This window comes from Leucopleurus acutus, assembly GCF_964270905.1.
Source record: "Leucopleurus acutus genome assembly, chromosome: 2".
In the NCBI taxonomy this organism is placed as follows: Eukaryota; Metazoa; Chordata; class Mammalia; order Artiodactyla; family Delphinidae; genus Leucopleurus; species Leucopleurus acutus.
Window position 1 is genome coordinate 137,553,738 of NC_139143.1, and position 21,928 is coordinate 137,575,665.

Genomic DNA, 21,928 nt, shown 5'->3' on the forward strand with positions numbered 1-21,928 from the left:
CAATCTGTATTACTTAATAGTCTAGGAAGGGAGAAAACAGATGTCTAATAAAAGTAGTAAAAGCCAAATCCTTTCATTCCAGGATGACTGGAAAGGAGAGATTCTATGGAGTACGGATGCAGAGAGAAGGCGTCATTCCTAAGAGAAAAAATGAATTGTGGAGAGTGACTCAAGGCCAGAGAAGCAACCACTGAGAGCTTTGCTTCCATCCCACTGTCACCAGGAGGACACATACCAGAGAACCTGGGACAAAGGCAGCTACAGCCCTTGGCATTCTCAGGCCTCCTGGTGCTATGGTTCAACAGCCTTTGGGGGCTGGGGAGAACCAGGGACCACCACCATCACGTGTGAAAAGGCCACTGTGGCAACAACATGGCTGTCGAAAATCAGCTAGAGCTTGGGTTATACACCACTGGAAATCCAGCCTGTACTTGCTTTCTTTCTTGTGAAGGACTTGAGACATGTGCAGGGACATCTTAAACATGTGCAGGTAGCCCCTCTTTTAGAAAGGCAGAGAAGAGCCTCTTCATTAACTCTTTCTATTCATTAGTTTTCATAGCAGTTCACCATTTAAACTAGAAAAGATGCTGCAAGCTATCTCAGCTAGCTGCTAATTGGGACATGGCACCAACACTACACATACAATTGAATGGATGACCATATCTTCCTGGTTCTTCCACTGGAGGGCTCAGTAGGCTTCTTTGGACTGAATAGGTGTGATCTTGTTCGAGAAAAGTGTGTAAACATAGGGCCAGATTTTGTTAGTCTCCGTTCCAGAAAATTGGTGGAGTACTCCTCGGCTCCTGAAAAACAAAGTCCAACATACAAAGCATTTTAGGTTTCCTTTTGACGTGATATTAGAGCAGAAGAAGATCCTGGGCATAATGTAAGTACAAGCTCATTGTCTATATCACACATCACTGAGCGCCAAAACAGCCCCTACAAATGTATCAACACCCCTAGTAATTCCGGCAAGCTTGCCATCGTGCCACCTTTTCTTCTCCCCTTTAAAAACATATTAAAGGGGGGCTTCCCTGGTGGCGCAGTGGTTGAGAGTCTGCCTGCTGATGCAGGGGACAGGGGTTCGTGCCCCGGTCCGGGAAGATCCCACATGCTGCGGAGTGGCTGGGCCCGTGAGCCATGGCCGCTGAGCCTGTGCGTCCGGAGCCTGTGCTCTGCAACGGGAGAGGCCACAACAGTGAGAGGCCCGTGTACCAAAAAAAAAAAAAAAAAAAACCATATTAAAGGGGACTTCCCTGGTGGTCCAGTGGTTAAGATTTCGCCTTCCAATGCAGGGGGGTGCGGGTTTGATCCCTGGTCTGAGAGCTAAGATCCCACATGCTTCGGGGCACAAAAACCAAAACGTAAAACAGAAGCAATACTGCAACAAAGTCAATAAAGACTTTAAAAATGGTCCACATCAAAAAACAAAAAAAACCTTAAAAAAATAAATAAAAACATATCCAAGAATAACATTATAGGGACAACCCCAAATCTGCCTCAATATATACATTAAAAAGCAAATCACTGACAATCCTTGCTACTCTAAAACCTTTATTACTTACAACAATAGATCATGAAATACAAGAGGTGTCCTAATAATATGATCAGCAACGTCATATCTACAGGGTTGCTAACTTATTCGGGGGGTACCAGGTCAGAAACTGATTATAGCAGAGGCTGTACACTGCTGTCCCGAATGCAGTCCCCATATAGGGTTTGTTTGGCTTCCATGCGGTTAAAATTTTTTTAACTTGTTGCCAATATAAAAACTGGGGAGAGCCAGTGCACCACTGATGTCACCGCCGCTGACTGCTTTCAGGTAGGCAGGAGTGGAAGGCCCGCGAGTTGGTCATAATGGCAGGCGAAGAAATTAATGAAGACTATCCTGTAGAAAGTCATGGTATTTATCAACGTTTGAGAATTCCACTGGTGCTGTGGATGAGACGCTGAAGACCGTGACGTCTGTGTCTAGAAATGAGTTGCGTTGTTGCAGAAGTTGGACCCATTTGAACGAGCGAAAAGTGGATTTAGTTTCTACTTACACATTACATTCAGTGTTTTGGGTTAATTTGGCAACTCAGGGAATCAATCCTAAGGAACATCCAGTAAAGCAAGAATTAGAAAGAATCGGAGTATACATGAACAGAGTCAAGGACGTAACAGACGAGAAAGAGGCTGGCAAGCTGGACGGGGGGTGGCTTCAAGATTTGTAAAAAACGCGCTCTGGGAACCAAAACCTAAAAAATGCATCAAAGTTGCCAATAAAGGAAAAAGTAAAAATTAACCTTTTGGTTTTGATGTACACATGTTCATAAAGTACGTAATTTTTATTGTTTTCCACAAAATAGATGATGATTATGTGGCAATGTAGGGTTTAAATGTATTCCTTATTGAATTCATATATAAAATTTGCATTTTAAATCTGTAATGCTAAATACTTTTTTACCCCGAAAGATTAAGTTATCTTTAGAGATTTTCCTATAGAACACTATGAGGTTTTTAACGTTGTGGTGTATTTTATATTTATAGTTTACCATCTCTTGACAAGACTCATTTCTTTATACAGGTCAATCTTTCAAGTGCCTTTTTATAAGCAACTATGAAATTTAAGTTAAATGTTCTTTGTAAATATTTGTCTGTTTCTGATGAATAATGAGTTTATGAAGTATGCTGAAGTTATAAATATGTCCGTTTTCACTATATAAAATTAGGAAAGCATGAAATGAGTTAAATGTCCTTTTTCTCTGTGTAGTTATTTCATTATGCTTTCATGGTTTGGGGAATCACTGCTTTTTGTGATATTTGAAGTAAGAAATTAGGACTTTAAAGTTAGTCTTTAATTCTTGGCACTTTGCCAGTACACCCCATTTAAAGTAAAATATATTCGCATTTATTTTAGATGGGAAATGAGGTTGTATAATGATGGCTGAATTTTGCATAATGGTTATACCCTATCAATAAAGCTGTAAATGTTGTGTAAAAAATTAAAAAAATAAAATAAAATAATAAAAATTGGGATTTTCTTCCACAGAGAGAGCCTGATTTCTGCTTCTCTTGAAAAACAGGGATCACTGGTCACACTGAGCCTGAGTGTCCCTGGGGTGATAACTGGCTGGAGAAACAGAGGAAGCTGTCCAGTTCAACTGTCACTCAACAGCCCAGCTTGACAAGGCCCCCACCAGGTTTGACACTCATTTCCAGTAACTGCCTGGCCTCTGGGGCCATGTGAATTTGCAATCTGTAGTTCTAGCTCTTCTTAGTTTAAACACCCTCCAGACATGTGGGGGCCAAAAGTCTCTTCTAATCTTCTGTCCAAGTCAGATATTTACATATGGGAGTATCAAAATGTAAGTCATTATTTCAGTCCCTTAAGAGAAAAATGAAAAGTCTAGATGCAGTTTTACAGTCAAGCAGACAGAGATGATCAGGTTTTGGTCCTTATAAGAGTCTCAGCATGAAAGTACCAGGCATTCTCTCCCACGTACAATGCCAGCATTTCATCTGACTTTCATCTGACAGGTACTGGGCCTTTTGGGTTTATCAAGCTTAAAGAAACACTACCCCACTGCAGCCCAATGTCCTTCCCATGAGGAGCCACACCTTGCTGGCTGGCCACCTGCCATGGAAACACTGAAGCACACTCACTTGTATAATTCAATGACTGGTTTTGCCACATCCTTGTACTGTCTTAGTCTGGCAGCAACTGCTTCAGGTTTGTCATCCTCCTGCTGTACCAACGGTTCACCAGTGATGTCATCGATCCCCTACAAATACCAGAGAAACCAGTTAGTATGGCCAACGGTTGGGCTATTCCACAGGTGAAATAGAACTTTCCTGGGCAAAACCATATATTCACCTTTGATTCCTACCCCGTGATGATTTAGGCCTGGGGTACAATAGTAATGGTGAAGGTAGTTAAAAAAGAAATAGCGTTCACAACAATATGTTAAGCTGTTTTCATAAGAGCTGACGTTAAATCTTTATTAACTTCTCAGGTCTTTCCAAACATGTTCCAGTGGTTCTGATAAATGATACCTTCAACTCACAGTTCAAAATTCCATGCTGTCTCCCCCAACACCAAACAGCCATTGGACAATGTCAGTCTAGCCCTCTAAATATTCCTAAAACTAGCTGCCTTTCCAAAGCTTGAGTTCATAATACGGAAAATAAATATCTCAAAGAACCAAACAGTTTACTTAGGGAAAACACTTCATTGACGAGGAGGTATTTCAGTCCTGTCTCTGCTAGCTTTCAAATTCTGTCACGTAGCTCTTCTGAGATTAAACTTACTCAGGTTATTTTACTAAATTAAATAATGGCATCTGAACGGAGAATAGGCATGAGTCATTATACCCAGGAAAATCAGGAACAAACATTCTGAGAACTGAAAAACTGCAATTTTAGAAAATTTGATTTTCAATATATTTTAACTTCAGGAGTCATACCACCTACTTACAAATAGCAAAATGGACACATGAGAATTGCCTACCAGGAGAGAGAGTAACAAGAAATAAATCTGTCAAAAGGTAGGCTAGAGCTGAAGCGTGGCCCGGGGAAGGATGGAGGCGGCAGAGACTAAGGCGGAGGCTGCTGCCCGAGAGGCCCTGGCCAAGGTGGCAGACATCCTGGAGCCTATAGGTCTTCAGGAGGAGGCAGAACTGCCCGTGCAGATCCTGGCTGAGTTTGTGACGGACTCCTGGAAGAAAGACAAGCTCCTCTGCAGCCAGCTTCAAGTAGTAGACTTCCCGTAGAATTTCTTGGTTCAGGAAGGCACTGCCCAGGACCTGAACCCCTTGGCTTCTGAAGACACAAGCCGGCAGAAGGCAACTGAAGTCAAAGAGCAATGGAAAGAGCTGAAGGCCACCTACCAAGAGCACGTGGAGGCCATCACAAGTTCCCTGACCCAGGCACTGCCCAAGGTGGAGGAGGCCCAAAGGAAGCAGGCCAAGCTCCGGGAGGCCCTTGAACAACTCCAGGCCAAGAAGCAAATGGCCATGGAAAAACTCAGAAGAGTCCAGAAGCAGTGGCAGCTACAACAGGAGAAGCGTCTGCAGCATCTGGCAGTGGTGTCTTCAGAGGTGAGGGAGCGTCAGACAGGAACTCAGCAGGAGCTTGAACAGCTATATCAGGAACTTGGAACCCTGAAGCAGCAGGCAGGGCAGGAGCAGTACAAGCTGCAGAGGCACCAGACCTTCCTCCACCTGCTACACACCCTTCAGGGTAAGCTGCTATTCCATGAGGCTGAGGCAGAGATGCCACAAGAGTTGGATCTTCCTACGGATAAGCCCCAGCAGCTGACCCAGCCCCAGGAGCAGAACATTTGGGACACCATGGGGAGAGATGAATGTGTGTCCTCCAAGGCCAACAACCCACAGCCTGCTGGAGAGACAGGCTTACCATGGCTTCCTGGGAGACAGCAACATGGGGAAGGATCCTAGAGCAGGAGAAAAACTAAAACTGGGATTTCATGTGCCTGAAGGAGTCATTTATTTTAATCATGAAGACACCCGGAAACTACAGGAAACTCATCTCCTTTTGTTGTAATACTGATTGCTATCAACAGTAGTCTATTTTTCACCTGAGTATCCTGTTTATCTGTAAAGAAGCTAAATGACAGCCTGGTTCATTGTTAAATTTTGTATTAGGAGCAGAGTTTTCACTTAGGACTGTCTTAGAATTCAAAAGATACTTGCTTCCTGGATGTTTGTCTTAGTTTGACAATATTAAAGTTTTGTGATGAACAGCAAAAAAAAAGGTAGGCTAAAGCAGAATCAAAAGGCTCAGGCAACTCAACGGGATAGTCTGAAACCGGCTGTAAGTTTGAAATGCACTAAAATTTTATTATAGCTCAGGGCCTTAGGTACATAACTTACACTTAGGATTTACTGGTGAGCCACAATTATCACATGGGTATTCCAGGGCTGTTTCCCTAACAAAACATGAGACGTGGGCATGGGAGAAAGCTGTACGTCACCTATAGTTCCCTCTCTTTTATTTTACTTACTGCTGCAAAGTTCAGAAGCCATTTCTAGGGCTTCAGAGTATCAGGAGATAACAACAACTGCTTCCAGAAAGAGCAGAATAGGACATCAGCATCTCTCCTGGGGCAGCTTGGCCACAACAGCTGGTTGACTTAGGCCAGAGCAGCACTTTTACTGCTATCTTTGGAAATAGCACTGTAATTGCAGGTGTTCTCTTAGGGATACCCAGTCTTTGGAAAGCAACTCAGTGTTCAAGCTTCTCAAATTTTGGGAGAGTCTGCATCAGCAGGTCTAGGCAGAGCCAAAATATGAAGCTTTTGTGTTAGACTCCAATGCATGTTCAGAACCCTATTTTCCTCCCTATACATTTTTTTCCCCATACTAGCTTTGGGGGATGGAATGGAGGAAGGGTTCTAATAAAGGACTTCCAGAACTACTTACATTTTAAAAAGAAAACTTGAAAAGGAGACCAGTGCTTAGCCCAAATGAAAAAGACTCATCAGGACTTAATGAAGACTTACAGAGCTAGGAAGGCGTCCTTAACCCCTTGAAGTAGTTTTCTATAGTTATTACTGACTCTATCTATATTCAAGTCTAGCCTATTCCATAAACATGAACCCAATAAGACACAATAGCCACCCCTTCCACATTTGGATAAGAACAAGTAATAGTATCTACCACCAAATAACTGAAGAATTATCAGATTGAACTAATTCATGTCTTTAACAGAAAGAACAGTTACTCTTTAAATGAATTTGTCAAAAGTTTCTTTAAACATATACCTTTACATGTATTTAATCTTATGCAGATGCAGAGATGTTATATTTTGAACTTCTTCTTAAGGGCAATCTTTCATGCCTTTAGTCCTGCCTAGTCCCTCCTCCGCACTCCCACCACTCACATGACCCCACTCACTCTAACCCTGTTCCTTATTCTGTCCCAGCCTCAACTATTGGCCAGCCTAGGATAGTTCCTTTATATCTTTATCACTACTCCTATGAAGCTAGAGAGCGCTTACAGACACGTAAACAGATATACATAAAGAACGGTGGTCATAGGGAATTCCCTGGCAGTCCAGTGGTTAGGACTCTGTGCTTTCACTGCTGAGGGGTGGATTCAATCTCTGTTTGGGGAACTAAGATCCCACAAGCCGTGCAGCGCAAGCCAAAAAAAAAAAAAAAGAAGAAGAAGAAGAAGAAGAAGGGAGGTCACGGTTTTAGAAAAATGTAATCATTCTGCTATTTGCTTTTCTCATTCAACAATACCCAGGAGAAATATTTCTCCGGGCCAAAGAATGTACTACTATGTCTCTTTTTTTTTTAACCTTATACATGATTTTCCAAAATGTGGATATTCTCAAATTTATTTAATCATCCACATAGATGAATATTTGTTCTGTTTTCAAGTTTTGTTTTATTTTTCCCACTACAAACAACATGGAAATAAGCCTCATCCTGTACATGACCTGACCTGAAAGTGCTTACATTTCCATAGACTGTACTCCCAGAAGTGGGTTGAGTGAAATATGTATTTAGAAGTTTTCATGTAGGTTGCTCAGTTGCTCTTCTAAAAGACTGTTAATATTTCATATACCTAATACAGGTAAGAGTATCATTTTCCCAGATCCCAACCAGCAATAAATGTTGTAAACGTTAATTTACATCCCTTCACTACTAGTTAATGAGAATTTTAAAATATTTGCTGGCTATATATATTGCTCTTTTTGGAACAGCCTATTCATATCGTTCCCCTGCTTTTCAACTGAAATGTTTTACCTTTCTTGTCAATATGCGAAAGTATTTTGTATATTCTTACATGTACATGAGGCGGGTTGAAGTCCAGGTTATATACCCTCCCACTAGGAGGGTGAATCCAGCGTCGGCTGAGACGATCTTTGAGCGTCTCAAATGGAATGTTCAAAGTGATCACTAGGTCCAGGTCACATATTTTGTCCAAGGCTTCGGCCTGAACTAACGTTCTAGGAAAACCTAAATGCCAAAACAAAACATCAAATGTGAGACACTTCCCAATTCAGTTAGTTGTTGAAATATTTTCAGAGACAGAATAATCAAATCTGCACATACACTACCCAGAAAGGAGATTTAATCAGGAATTTATATCTACTTCTATAAATTTAATACTAGAAGAAAATACGCTACTTTACAACCTAGTTTTAGCATTTGGAATATGAAAGGCTAAGGAGTCACATGATAAAAGCAGTAAGTGCTAAACATCACTAGGCTAGTCCCAGCTCTAGTCTCAGCTCTGCTCTTAACTACCTGTGTGACCTTGGGCAAGTTATAACACCTCCATTTCTTCTTCTGTTAAAGAATCAAAGGGGCAAATTTTATTTGTGTCCTTTTAGTTCTAACAGCTTATGAGCATATTCTTCTTAGGATACCTCTATATATACACACAAATATTTTTTAAGTCTAAATCAATTAAAGTAGGATCCTTCACTCAGACCTTCATTTGAGCCTGCACCTTAGTAACAAGGTGGGCAAAATTCCAATCTCAAAAAGAACTGGTGCTTTTGAAACTATCTGGACACTGCAAAACTTATAAATTCACCCTACTTTGCTAAATGTCAGAAAATAAACTGCAATTGAAATTTGAACTCATGGGCATCACTTCCTTTTTTGCAGTTAGTTGACCCCAAATTTTATATATATATATATATTCCCCCCCCCCACCAGGGATTGACCTGGTTTAAATGTAACCCCAGGTTTGGCTGGGATGGTACACAGTAGTATCTTGTTCCTAAATAGTTTGCCAAGTTGGTCTGTTTTGTTAAAAACCTTACTGTATCCAATTATCACTTTTTAAAAAAATGTCCTTTAAATCTTAGATAAAAGAGCTGGGTGGATGAAGAGCAGGAAAGAAAGTATAATAAGAGGTGCAATCTTCAGAAGACAAACTTAAATCACTTAACAATCAAAGAACTCCTTTTCCTATTACAGGAAGTCAGTTATTCAAACATGAATGTGCTGCACTCTGTTAAAATCTCCAAGTCGTTTGAATGCCAAGGTGATTTCAGAGTGTTTGTTGCATTCAATGTGACAAAACCCACCCAACACTGTCTCTACACCCCCGCTCCAGGTACCAACCTCTGCTCCCTTCAATGCCTTCCTTATTGCCTGTGAGGCCAAGCCCTTTTCCCCAAAGCCCATTCCTCCCAGGGTCCTCATCCATCATCTTCTGCACACAGAAATAGGCCCCTCTTCCCCCCCTCCATACACCAGGACACTGGATGATATTTCTGATTTTCCTTGGTCTTGCATGTTCCCCAGCTGCAACCCAACTCACCTGTTCCCACAACTTCACCTTTGGGCTACCCATGACACCACTTTCCTTATCTACACTTCCATAATTTATTCTTCTTTTGTTCAGTATCACATGACATGATGCCCAAGGTTGACTTTGGCCACATCGACTTACTTTCAATACTGCTCTCTTCACTAGCTCCTTTCTATCTTTGTAGTGTCAGATACCTCTGCCTCAGGGCCTTTGCATTTGCTGTCCTCTGCCTAAAATGTTCTTCCTGCAGGTCTCCGAATATGACTCCTTATCATTTCAGATATATGCATAAATGTAACTTCCTCAGGGAGACTTCTTACACTAGTATACTTAAAATAGTCCCATTCCCCTTCCACTATCTATCTCATTATTGTTTATTTTCTATTATTTATTACTATGAATAATTTCCAAGTATTTATGCTTATTTTCTATCCCTATCTCACTCTGAGAAAAGGGACTTTTTCTGTCTTGATCATTGCTATACCCTTCAGCTTCTAAAAAATTAACACAGATGAGCAACTTAGTATAGGGCCTTGTAGCTATTTCCAAAGTTTATGCCCTGATGAACTTGCTTACAGTACTTTGTATCTAAGTGTCTTTGCAAGTCCCATCTGAAATTATTCATTCCCTATATCTTACTAAACTCAACATCTGGTCTGCAGTCCAATGTAAGCCCTGGTCACAGTAAGTACAGAAATGAGAAAAAACATTTAGGAATTTTATAGCAATTCCACAGAGTAATTTTAACTCTGTTGAATCTAAAATTTGGGCTTGAATTTATTGGGTTTTTTTCTTTTAATTTTTCCAGTAATTTGTATTTGGCAAAAGAGATTGCTCTGCAGTGGATTGGGGAAACAAATAAAACTGGATTTTTGCTACAGATAATTTGTTCTAGGCTTCCCCTGGAGCTTCTTTTCTAATTTCTCCAGTAAGGGAAATTATCCAATGGCCCAAGTTTCTAAATTTTTTTTTTTTAAACTGGGCCAACCTTTATTATTTTTTTTAAACCCCACATTTGTTTATTTATTTATTTTTGGCTGTGTTGGGTCTTCGGTTCTGTGCGAGGGCTTTCTCTAGTTGTGGCAAGCGGGGGCCACTCTTCATCGCGGTGTGCGGGCCTCTCACTGTCGCGGCTTCTCTTGTTGCAGAGCATAGGCTCCAGACGCGCAGGCTCAGTAGTTGTGGCTCACGGGCCTAGTTGCTCCACGGCATGTGGGATCTTCCCAGACCAGGGCTTGAACCCGTGTCCCCTGCATTAGCAGGCAAATTCTCAACCACTGCGCCACCAGGGAAGCCCCCAAGTTTCTAAATTTTGATGTTGTTTATTGCAGAATCTCTTAAGAGATTAAGTGGTATCTCTTTGCAAAGGGATACAAGAACAGAGAGACCCAAACCCAGGGCACATTTCAACTCTATTCTTATGACAAGGAAAGACAGAGTAAGTTCAAACAGAGGTGAGGAGAGGCTTATCTTGCAGAGCACATCTAAGTTCATCGGCTGTCATGTGCCCAACCTAAGCTAAACACATGCTTCCACCAGGCAACACCAGAGCTGTTCCAACATTACAGCTAACATCAGAAGAAACTGCTTTCACATCCTCATTTGCTGTCCTCTTGTGATCTCTCTTGCATTCAGGCTGGCTTCATCAGAGAAATAGGTATTTCTAATCTTACAGCCTAGGCTCTTGTGCCAATAGTCACTCAGCTGTATTCCCTCCTTCCTCCCACACTGGCTAAGCATCCGCTTCACATAAAGACACCCGCATGTTGGGAGATTATGCCTGGAAGTATGTTCAGGGTGCTTCTGCAATGGGAACTGAGATACAGTATCTTCAAAATAGAAAACAATATTGCCTTTAAATAAACTAACTAGATTTTTTTCAAATCTCAACATAATTTCTGTCAGATCAGATTATGACTGCTTGGTATCTGGGGAAGTAAAAGGTCAAATCATACCTGCCTAAGATTAAGTACAATGTAGACACCTTGGCCTTAGCTCTGGAAGGCAGCAACGCCTGGTACACAGTGGGCAAACACTAGGGTAGTTGTCTTCTACTGTTCTTATTTATTTATTTATTTACTTATTTTACTTATTTGGCTGTGTCAGGTCTTAGCTGCGGCACACGGGATCTTCGCTGCAGCGCGCAGCCTTCTCTCTAGTGGCACGCGGGGTCTAGAGTGCACGGGCTCAGTAGTTGCGGCGTGCGGGCTTAGTTGCACTGTGGCACGTGGGATCTTAGTTCCCCGACCAGGGATTGAACCCGCGTCCCCTGCATTAGAAGGTGGATTTTTAACCACTGGACCACCAGGGGAGTCCCCTTCTAGTTTTCTATTAAGTGAATATACTTCTTTGATTAGTCTGCCTTATTTGTAAATAATTCCATCAAATTATATGACTCTTGAGCTCTGTAAAGTCTATATGTAACCCTCTATCATGGAATGGCTTGATTACTTTAAAATTGATTCATGAAGCAACTTCTCTTTTGATTATTATGAAGTTCAAAAGCAGACTGACTTTTAGAATTGGGGTTTCATAGCATTTGAGTGTACTCTGGAGCCCCATATATGTGACAGTTACCAGGTAAATAATAATGTAATGCTATCTGGGTCACCAAGGAACAAGATTTGGACCCATGTGGGTGCTCATGGCTCAATTCTATCTACAGCTGCACAGACTGGGGGACAGGGAAGGGGTCTTAGGAGAGTCCAGATAAAACCACACCAAATTCTTTCCCACCAAATTCCCTTTTGAATACTACACACACCCTCAGCCAGGTGCTTTCTTCTGTCTCCCTCCTCCCAACAGCTCACTGCAGGTCAGGCTGGGGATGCTAGAGTGAGCACTTTTGGCAGCAGGCCCAGGCACTATGCCAAGTCTTAGTCCACTTCAGCCTACACCACGCTCCAGAGTCTGCCCTAGAAGATGAGCTTCCTGAGGTGGGGACTTAAGACGTGTCTCACTCCCCTTGTTATCTCCTGTTACTGTGCCCGGTACAATCTACATTGAAACACCAATAAAGTGAGGGCAGTAAGCCTTCCACATAAAGGCACTCTCCCACTGATGGCCAGGTCCTGCCTTTCCCTGTATAACCTACACCTCATTGAAGCTTCAAGATGACAACTGGAATTAGAAAGCTGCCTGCAGCCAAAACAATCCCCAATCAATCTTTGCTCTTTCCTCAAATCCAATTTCAAGGAAAAGCCATCTTCTGAAGCAGCAGCTTCCAAAGAGACCCTCCTCAGAGTACAGAAAGAAAGAAACAGAACCTCTATTGTTTTTTTTCCTCATTCTTTTTAATCTTCTGTTTGGGAGGGCCCATTTTACCAGTTATATATTAATAAAATTGTATGTATTTATATATTTATACATAAATATCCATATACTGAAGATGTAGACAACATTTTTATTGATGAGTATGCACAAAGAATTTTAGCAATCACTCAGCCACAGTCCCTGGGGCCTTCTGTTCCAGCATCACTAGTCACTACCCTGACAAGAAAACATTGTTCTTTATCCTTTGGGTAGAGGTTAAGAGCTGAAAAAAGCCGTAGGAAAGAAGAGGCAGCTCTAAAACAGAATATAACAATTCCTTCAACAAATAAAAACTCAAATATTATTGGTTAAAGTTTCCTTGTCAAATGAGGTTCAGAAGCCCATCTGCTCAGCTCCCCTAGAAATGCTTCTGAACTTTGGGGGCCTCTGGAAGAATGGGTGGGAAATGCAACTGTGTACAAAATAAGCTGAATTCACAAGGAACAGATTTCAAAAATATGCTGGGCAGTGCCAACCTACTGGGCTCTCACATTCAGACCCATATTTAATTCCTTTTCTGAGAGTTTCTAAGAGTTTGGGGGGTCACTGGTGCTCTTTGCTCTCCCACAATTACAGTTCAGCACACAGACTCCGCATTCTGGTCCCACCCAGTCACCAGGGAACTCAACCCAAGCATAGCTTAGAGCTCGGGCACAGCATAGCCATGACAGTAATAACCTTCCCACTCTAGTTATCTGTTTGCCCCTTTCATCACCTCATTTTTAGATAATAAAGCTCTTTAAATTTACTTTCCTGATCCAGTTCAATACCTTATCATGGGGCTTCCCTGGTGGCGCAGTGGTTGAGAGTCCACCTGCCGATGCAGGGGACACGGGTTCATGCCCCGGTCCGGGAAGATCCCACATGCCGCGGAGCGGCTGGGCCCGTGAGCCGTGGCCGCTGGGCCTGCGCGTCCAGAGCCTGTGCTCCGCAACGGGAGAGGCCACAACAGTGAGAGGCCCGCGTACCGCAAAAAAAAAAAAAAAAAAAAAAAAAAACACAAAAAAACCTTATCATGATGAGCCTTAATTTAGGTTAAAATTCAGAAGACTGGTAGATTCAGCACAAAGATTCAGCCTCAAGCTGCTGGTAGTACAGGTGTGCCTTGTGGCGGCAATGGGACACAACTTGCAAGGAGCTAATCTACACGCAGGCTGCACTAACTGTAACAGAACCCAAACCGAGAAAGGTATGGCTCTGCAGTCCTTTCCACCAGTGTGCACCCCATTTCTAGAAACATTCACACAGACAAGGAAACTCTAGAAGCTGGACTAGATGGTTTCCAGGTTCCAATAATAATTCAGCAAACACAGCCTTTATGCTTCACGCGTATTTTTAGTCTACAGTTTACAAAGTACTTATATAAGTTTACTTATTTCATTCTTCACGTCAACCCTAGGAGGTCGGCAGAGCAGGAATTATCACCCTCTGTTGGATAGATGAGTATGTTTGCCTTCAGTGAGGGTCAACAGAGGAACTTGGATTTAACATCGGGCCTCTGGTCTTTCAAGAGCTCTTTCTATTCTACTATGCTGTTGTTCTAGGGGTCTAAAGGGGGGGGGGGTACTTAAAAGAATCCTAAATGTCACCCCATCTATCTTTCTTCAACCAAAAGAGCAGAGCATCACGGTAACATCCTCATCATCATGGTTACTATTTGTCGAGCATCCTCAATGTGCCAGATATATTACATGCAACAGAAAAACCAAAACTTTGCAGTAGCCGGCAAAGGCTTGCTGTTGTTCCTGATTCTTCTCTCTCCTCCTCTCTCCTCATCTCCCTGCACATCACTGACATCCTTGCTGTTCTCAAGCAGGAAGGCTCACTCCCGCCTAAGACATTTATAGTTCACGTCCCCTCTGCTTAGAAGGCTCTCACTCCAGATGTCCAGGTATGCCCTCAGCTTCACAAGCCTTGGCTCGAAGCAGGTCTGTTAGTGAGGGCTTCTCTAACCAGCCCACCACTGGCGCCCCATTCACCCTTCATTCTTTTTCTTTTTTTCTCTGCATCACTTTTTGTCTATGACTTATTTTCCGAGTGCTTTTATTCCCACCAGAATGTAAGCGAAATGAGGGCAGAACTTTCAAAGTTATTTGCTGCCATATCCTTAGTGCCTAAAACAGTGCCTGGCATGTATAGTAGATGCTGAACAAATATTTGTTGAATGAATTAATAAATATCTCAAAAGTCACAATTCTGCCAGGTGAGCATCATCCGCATTTTAAAGTTATAAAAGCTGAGGCTCAGAAAAATTAAGTGACTTGCCCAAGACCACATATTTAATAACCGAGGAACCTAGAACCAAGGAACCAAGTGCTATCTGACTTCAGAATCACACACCATGTACCACACCTGGCTGTCTTCCTTCTGAAACAGAAAACTGCATATACTATGAGAAGCAATAGGCAACCAGAGAGGTCAGCTTACAAAATGACTTGAGAAACCCAAATCCTGGTGGCTTCAGGGGTTCTGCCTGGTCTAGTGCTGCAGGCACAGACGCACCAGATTCTGTTCCCACATATGCATAATAAATCTGCATCTTTCTTTTTTCTGTTAATGTATCTTGAATATTTTTTATACATAGTACACATTGCTCCCTCACTCTCTTTAATACCTGCAGAGTACTCCCTAGTTTGGATGTGTCATAATTTAACCAATCCCCCTACTGCTAGACATCTAAACGGTTTCCAGTATACTCCAATAAATATCATTGCACACACCATTAAACACATGACTAGGGAAAAACAGCATGGCAAGTATAGACTCTGAGAATGAATATAGACTCTGGAGACAAACTTCCTCGGTTGGCGGTTCACCTATGGTTTTCTCACTTTGCGACGTTGGTTACCTAACCTTTCTGTACCTTTGAGAATGATGATATCTAATTCAAAAAATTACTATATGTAAATCCCAGCATGGTGGCTGGTCCAGGGCAAAGTGCTGGAGAAGGAGTGGAAAATGGGGGAAAATGAAAACCACGTGGAGCTGGAAGTCGAAAGACAAGTAGCAAGTTTGACAGTAAGAAGGACGTGAAGGATGAAGACAAGCTTGGGCTTTTATAAAAGTATGAAAGAGGTGGTAGGGAGACAGAATACCATCACCACCACAGTCACCCAACAGGATGCTTTCACGTGGGAGAAATGAGTCGCCTCAAAAACAGAAGAGGTGGGCTTCCCTGGTGGCGCAGTGGTTGAGAGTCCACCTGCCGATGCAGGGGACACGGGTTCATGCCCCGGTCTGGGAAGATCACACATGCCGCAGAGCGGCTGGGCCCGTGAGCCATGGCCGCTGAGCCTGTGTGTCCGGAGCCTGTGCTCCACAATGGGAGAGGCCACAACAGTGAGAGGCCCACATACCGCAAAAAAAAAAAAAAGAATTGAAGAAGGTTTCCCTGGTGGCGCAGTGGTTGAGAGTCCGCCTGCTGATGCAGGGGACACGGGTTCGTGCCCTGGTCCAGGAAGATCCCACATGCCGCGGAGCGGCGAGGCCCGTGAGCCATGGCCGCTGAGCCTGCGCATCCGGAGCCTGTGCTCCGCAGCGGGAGAGGCCACAACAGTGAGAGGCCCGCGTACCGCAAAAAAAAAAAAAAAAAAAAAAACCGGAAGAAACAAGGAAAAAAGTAACATCGTAAGGGGAGACCCAGGTTTTCCTTAAGACAGAAGGTAGACAGAGCATTCTACAAAGAGAGGGCATGTGGAAGGTGGAGAAAATTGATAAGGAAAGAGGATTCCAGAGTACGGTGGAAGAATCAAGAATTAGGGGCAGGAGGAGGGGAATCAGTAACAAAGAGAAGAGAATTTTTAAAAGGTCATGTAAGAGGGATGTAATGTAAGAGGGATGACTTACATTTCCATTAATAATCAAGCATAACGGTTGGAAGTAACCAGTCTCAAATAGTATAATTTTCAGGGCAGCTGTGGTGTCCTAATCTCTGAAGTGGTCACCAAGGCCCTGGGGATGGGCCGGGGATCCCACTGAAGTTTGGGGTACAATGTCACAGGCCTGAAGGGGTACAGGTCCTGTCTGTCACTCTAGTTAGGCGTAAGGACAAAGGCTCCATGGAGTGAGGAGCAGTGTTTATCTGCTTATAAGATAATTAAGAAATGAATATCCTTCAGCCTACAGATCCTAATTTTAAGACTTCAGGGCAGACAACAGGAAATGGTACTCAAAAACGCAGCATGGGATCTTCCCTGGAGGCACAGTGGTTAAGAATCCACCTGCCAATGCAGGGGACACAGGTTCGATCCCCGGCCTGGGAAGATCTCACATGCTGTGGTACAACTAAGCTCATTCACCACAACTACTGAGCCTGCGCTCTAGAGCCCGAGAGCCACAACTACTAAGCCCGAAAGCCACAACTACTGAAGTCCGCATGCCTAGAGCCTGTGATCTGCAACAAGAGAAGCCACGACAATGAGAAGCCCGCGCACTGCAACAAAGAGTAGCCCCTGCTTGCTGCAACTAGAGAAAATGCACGCACAGCAACGAAGACCCAACACAGCCAAAAATTAAAAAATTAAAAAATAAAAAAAATAAATGGTAGCTCCAGAACTCCTTGAATTTATTTACACCAGTGTCTCAAGTTGGGCTGAGTAAATCCTCAAAGTAATTCATTTGTTTTTTTCTTTGTTTGTTTTTATAAATGTCTGTTGTTTATTTTATTTATTTATTTATTTTTGGCTGCGTTGGGTCTTCGTGGCTGTGCGGGCTTTCTCTAGTTTTGGCGAGCGGGGGCTACTCTTCATTGTGGTCTGCAGTCTTCTCATTGCGATGGCTTCCTTTGTTGTGAAGCACAGGCTCTAGGTGCGTGGGCTTCAGTAGATGTGGTGCACAGGCTCAGTAGTTGTGGCTCACGGGCCCTTGAGCTCAGGCTCAGTAGTTGTGGCACATGGGCTTAGTTGCTGCCCCGCACGTGGGATCTTCCCAGATGAGTGAATGTCAGAGGGGCAGAGTATGAAGACTACTTGAAACCTGTCAAGCAAGATGCCCCTGTATCAGGACATGAGATGTTCATATTGACTTGGGGGGTGGGGCAACTGTGGGCATTTTGCTCTAGAATACATTTAGCTACCATTTGATATCCACTGATCCAAGTTCTCTGCTAGAGGTCTACTCTTGGTATGAGATTCAACTCGTTGGTATTTTGAATTGTTAGGCTACTGGGATTTGGAAGGAAACAAATAATTAGCTAATGTATGGAATGTTAAACCATGATCCCATGGAAGTCTTGTAAGAGAAAATCTGTATCTAAATAGGAAGAGCCATTCTGAACATGAAAGTGTTTCAGTGCATATGCAAAGTATTTAAATACATTCTAACCAAGAGATTATCGTCTCTTAATTAAGTGATTTAGACGAGGCAGGCTATGATTACACTGGCAGGCCCAAGGAAAACTTGCCACTCTAGCTGTGGCTATTCCTTCTTCTTTAAATATGCTTCCTCATGGAGCCTATTAAAATTACAAGATCCCTGAGGGCTGGGGCTGTGTTTAATCCTGAAATGCCCAGGATAGTGTCAGATCTCACATGGATATGGTATTCCTGGCGGGCAGGGATTACTAACCAAGTGGGCTGATGCATACTCAAATTCTGTCAACAGGTGGCAGCATTAATAATTTTTCCACTTAAAGAACTGCAACAATTGTGGTATGCTTTTGTTTTTACTAAAACTAATCCTGAAAGACATGCTTTTAAATGACTAGCAGTATTCCAGCCTCCTTAGACAGCCTATTCCCAGTGAATACATTCCATTGTTGAGGAAACCAGAAAGCCCAACAGGTAAAGTAAAATAAAGATCATATTTAAGCATGGAAAGCTTGCTTTCCTCCCTTTAACTACACATATGACACTGTTCCACTGCATGGTTTCTGATCAGGAGTATGGAAAACCTACCTCACGGTATCCCTATCTCATCTCATAACCTGGCCTGGAAAAGCTGCTCTGTCCTGTTCAAACAGCCAATCCACCTTGAAAGCTGAAATTTTATACAGTCTCCCAGAAGCTATCATGGTGCATCACTACTTACGGTGCCTTACAGGTTGTTTTTAAAAACTCCCCAAAAGATTTACCAGGTGCAGGGAGATGTCACTAAAGTCTTGACTGGTATTATGTTCCCAGCAGTGCTGGCCACTGGGCCTTGGCACCGACTCCTGTCAGCCATGCCAAGAGCCTGAGGGAGGGTAGCTGAAGCAGGAGGTGCCGCAACAACAAGCTCAGGCAGTGGAGGGCAAGAGGGAACTAGGATGTTTGTTTTTCTAATTTGGAGTGCATTCACTCCAGAGGAAGGGCACAGAGCCAGAGTCCACCACCACATTCCCAGGCAGAAAAGCAAGCCCTCTGCTTGATGGAAATAAAAGGGCAGCTCTGAAGGGCAACTTCCAACATCCGCCTGGGATGGGCAGCTTGTGAAAAGGCCAAGCAACATCAGGCCCCCTTCCTACCGCCATTAAGATCTGGGGCCAACGTGGTGGCTTCTGACCACCCATCTCTTCCCAGTTGTTAGAAAAACAAGAACCAGGTTACAGATTGTTCATCACAATTAATCACGGAAGGATTAAAGTTGAAAGCAGTCAGTTATTCTTCCATGGTCTTCCCTAACCCAGTGGGGCATTCAGACCATTCATACCACCCACCAGAAGCCTTAGTTATAACTTAAAATTAATCACCATCAAAATCTGTTTTGTGAAGGCCTTTTCTCTCTTATATCTTATCTGTTTATTCAATATTTATTTCTATGTGTATCTGAGACCTCCATATTCCTTTTCAGCCAGTTTTTATTAACAGATGGTGAAAAGATTAAGAAGCAGCTGTGCTCCAGATGTTGGCAAATGGAGCTTATGCTACCTCCTATCACTTTGTGAGCTCCACGTTTCCCACTATGCCAAGAGAGCTCGAGGGACTAATTCCTGCTCACTGAAACCTTCCAGGGACACTTGGAAATCCTGTTATACATCCTCGAGTTTAAGAGATTTGTAATAAATGGGTACTGCTCTCAAAGAGCTTATATAGGTTAGTAGTAAATGATTTAAAAACCGAGATATGCTATAAACACTACTTAGTGATCCACTGACAAATACAAGATACAGAACATTTGGCTTTAAACCACAAGTTTGGATCTTCAAAATGGCTTATTGAAATTAAAGAATTTCTATTAGGTAGGCATTCTTGGGGAGATTCCCAAATGGCGTGGACATCCTCTGGCATTAGCTTAAGGATTTTTCCTGTTTAAGGGCATAGAGGACAACTACTAACTTAAAACCTTTGTTCTTAAACAGGTTATTCTAACAGCACGGAGCCCTTTTCCCAGTAAGGGAAAATGGGTATTGCACTGAGGAAGTAGCCATCATCTGCAAATCCTTCGCTTAAAGGCTCTTCTGTTTAAGAATTCTGCTTGGTCATTCTTTGAACATAAGTCTCTAGAAACAAATTAGGGGAAAATTGGCCCCACTGTATCTCAATTGAGACAAAAGGGATTTGGATTTGTAAATGATTTCACCAGGGTCCACATTTTTGCCCCAAGTATCCCGTACGTAGGCTTAGCTACAGGCTGTGGGCCAGACCTCTCTATAATCAGACATATACTTATAAGCCTTTTCTTCGCAGCAAACACAGTGGTAGGCAATACAACCATGAACAGCACAGATATAATCTCTGCTTTCTGAAGACTTCATTGGGGGTGGGAGCATGAGGAAGGTACACAACACCAAATTTGCAGATAAATATCTAATGTCATGTGATTATAAGGTAAGAAGAAAGAGTGACATGGGTAGATAGGATGGTACACGAAGGATTCACTGAGGAGGGGATACCTGAGTAGAGATGTGAATGCAGCAATCCACATGGATCTCAGGAGCCAGGGCATCGCAGGCAGAGGGCATAGTAAGTGCAAAGGCCCTACAGCATAGCATGCATGGCAACAAAAGGTAAAGAAATTATAAAGTAGTTATGGAATATAAATAAAGTTTTGCTCTCCTCTGCCCTGAACATGTTTGAAGGCAAAAGGAAACACAGCTGTAAGAAAAATTTAAACAAAATATGATAATGACAAAGAATATTCAACAAAGCATCCAATATAACTGGCATTCTTGAAATAGAAAAACTGAACAGATGGACCAAAAAAACGACATAATACAGGAGAACTTCCCTGAAAGGAAAGAAGTGAATTGGAGATTAAAAGGACATACTATATATAAGAGGAAAAACAAAACCAATAGAGAGGTTCTACTTACTTAAAGTATGAAGAAACAATTCGTCAGGAAGTCAATACAGGACAAAATAATTATATTCGCAAAAGGGAAAAGAGTCAGACTGGCCTTAGGTTTCTACAGAGCAATAATCCAGGCCAGAAGATGATGAAGCATGGCTGCAAAGGACACAAGGACCACTCAAGAATATCACAGTCAGCTCAACTGTTGAACAATAAGGAGATATTTTCAAACTCAAAAACTCATGGAATATAGCACCTCATGAGCTGTTCTGCAAGGAGGGTGGGAGAGGAGAGGAGAGAGGGATTCAACAAAATCCAGTCAACCAGGTGATGAATGGCAAAGTTGTGTTAAAAAGTAGTACAAATGAAGTTATTTACAAAACAGAAATAGAGTCACAGATGTAGAAAACAAACTTATGGTTACCAGGGGGGATAAGGGGTGGGGGGAATAAATTGGGAGATTGGGATTGACACATACACACCACTATATATAAAACAGATAACTAATAAGGACCTACTGTATAGCACAGGGAACTCTTCTCAATACTCCGTAATGACCTATATGGAGAAAGAATTTTTAAAGGAGTGCATATACGTATATGTATAGCTGATTCACTCTGCTATACAGCAGAAACTAACACAACATTTTAAATCAACTATACTCCAACGAAAAAATTTTAAAAGAGAATGTGGGCGACCCTGCCTGCCAGTTGCTGGGGAGCGGCTGCCGAAGCCCGCGGGGCTGGGGAGCGGGCGGCGCCCTGAGGGACTTGCCGCGGACTCTTGACCATCAGGGCTCCCCGCCATGCAGCAGCTGGCTGTATTCCAGCTGGACCACCCCAGCCCGAGGGGGAGCTGCTGCCCTTTCTCTCCTCCGCGCCTTGCCCAGCGACGGCTGACCACACATCCCTGACACTGCACGTCGCCAGCAGCCCCAGGAGGAGCCATCTCCCGGCTCGGCCAGTCTGCCCCCGGGTGTGAGGGCTGGCGCCTGGACTCTGCCATCCAAGTTGGCGAGCCTGGAGCACTCGGAGGCCGCCCAGCGGCATCTGCAGCCTGAAGGCAGGATGCTCAAGGGGCAGCTTCCAAACACTGATGAAGACCTCGCCGCCCGCCCGGGGTCCCCA

General features: G+C 43.1%; 2 protein-coding genes and 1 pseudogene across 3 annotated transcripts in view; 2 read left to right on the plus strand and 1 right to left on the minus strand.

Annotated features, from left to right (window-relative positions):
- Window positions 1-285: 285 nt before the first annotated feature.
- AK4 (adenylate kinase 4) overlaps window positions 286-21,928 on the minus strand; it is a 72,547-nt gene continuing 50,904 nt past the window's right edge. Inside the window, exons 4-6 of the mRNA XM_082833878.1 lie at window positions 7,800-7,972; window positions 3,649-3,767; window positions 286-803 (exon numbers count right to left, since the gene is read on the minus strand). Of these exons, the coding sequence (XP_082690004.1) occupies window positions 689-803; window positions 3,649-3,767; window positions 7,800-7,972 (407 nt within the window). The 3' untranslated portion in view covers window positions 286-688. The remainder of the gene's footprint in view (window positions 804-3,648; window positions 3,768-7,799; window positions 7,973-21,928) is intronic.
- On the plus strand, window positions 1,855-2,287 carry LOC309979133 (nuclear nucleic acid-binding protein C1D-like; annotated as a pseudogene). The gene has a single exon. The product of its transcript is annotated as a nuclear nucleic acid-binding protein C1D-like (transcript).
- Window positions 4,563-5,441, plus strand: LOC309957404 (outer kinetochore KNL1 complex subunit ZWINT-like; the record flags this gene model as incomplete). The annotated part of the gene is given in 2 exon segments (XM_082832612.1): window positions 4,563-4,751; window positions 4,755-5,441. Coding segments are annotated over 2 exon segments (876 nt in total).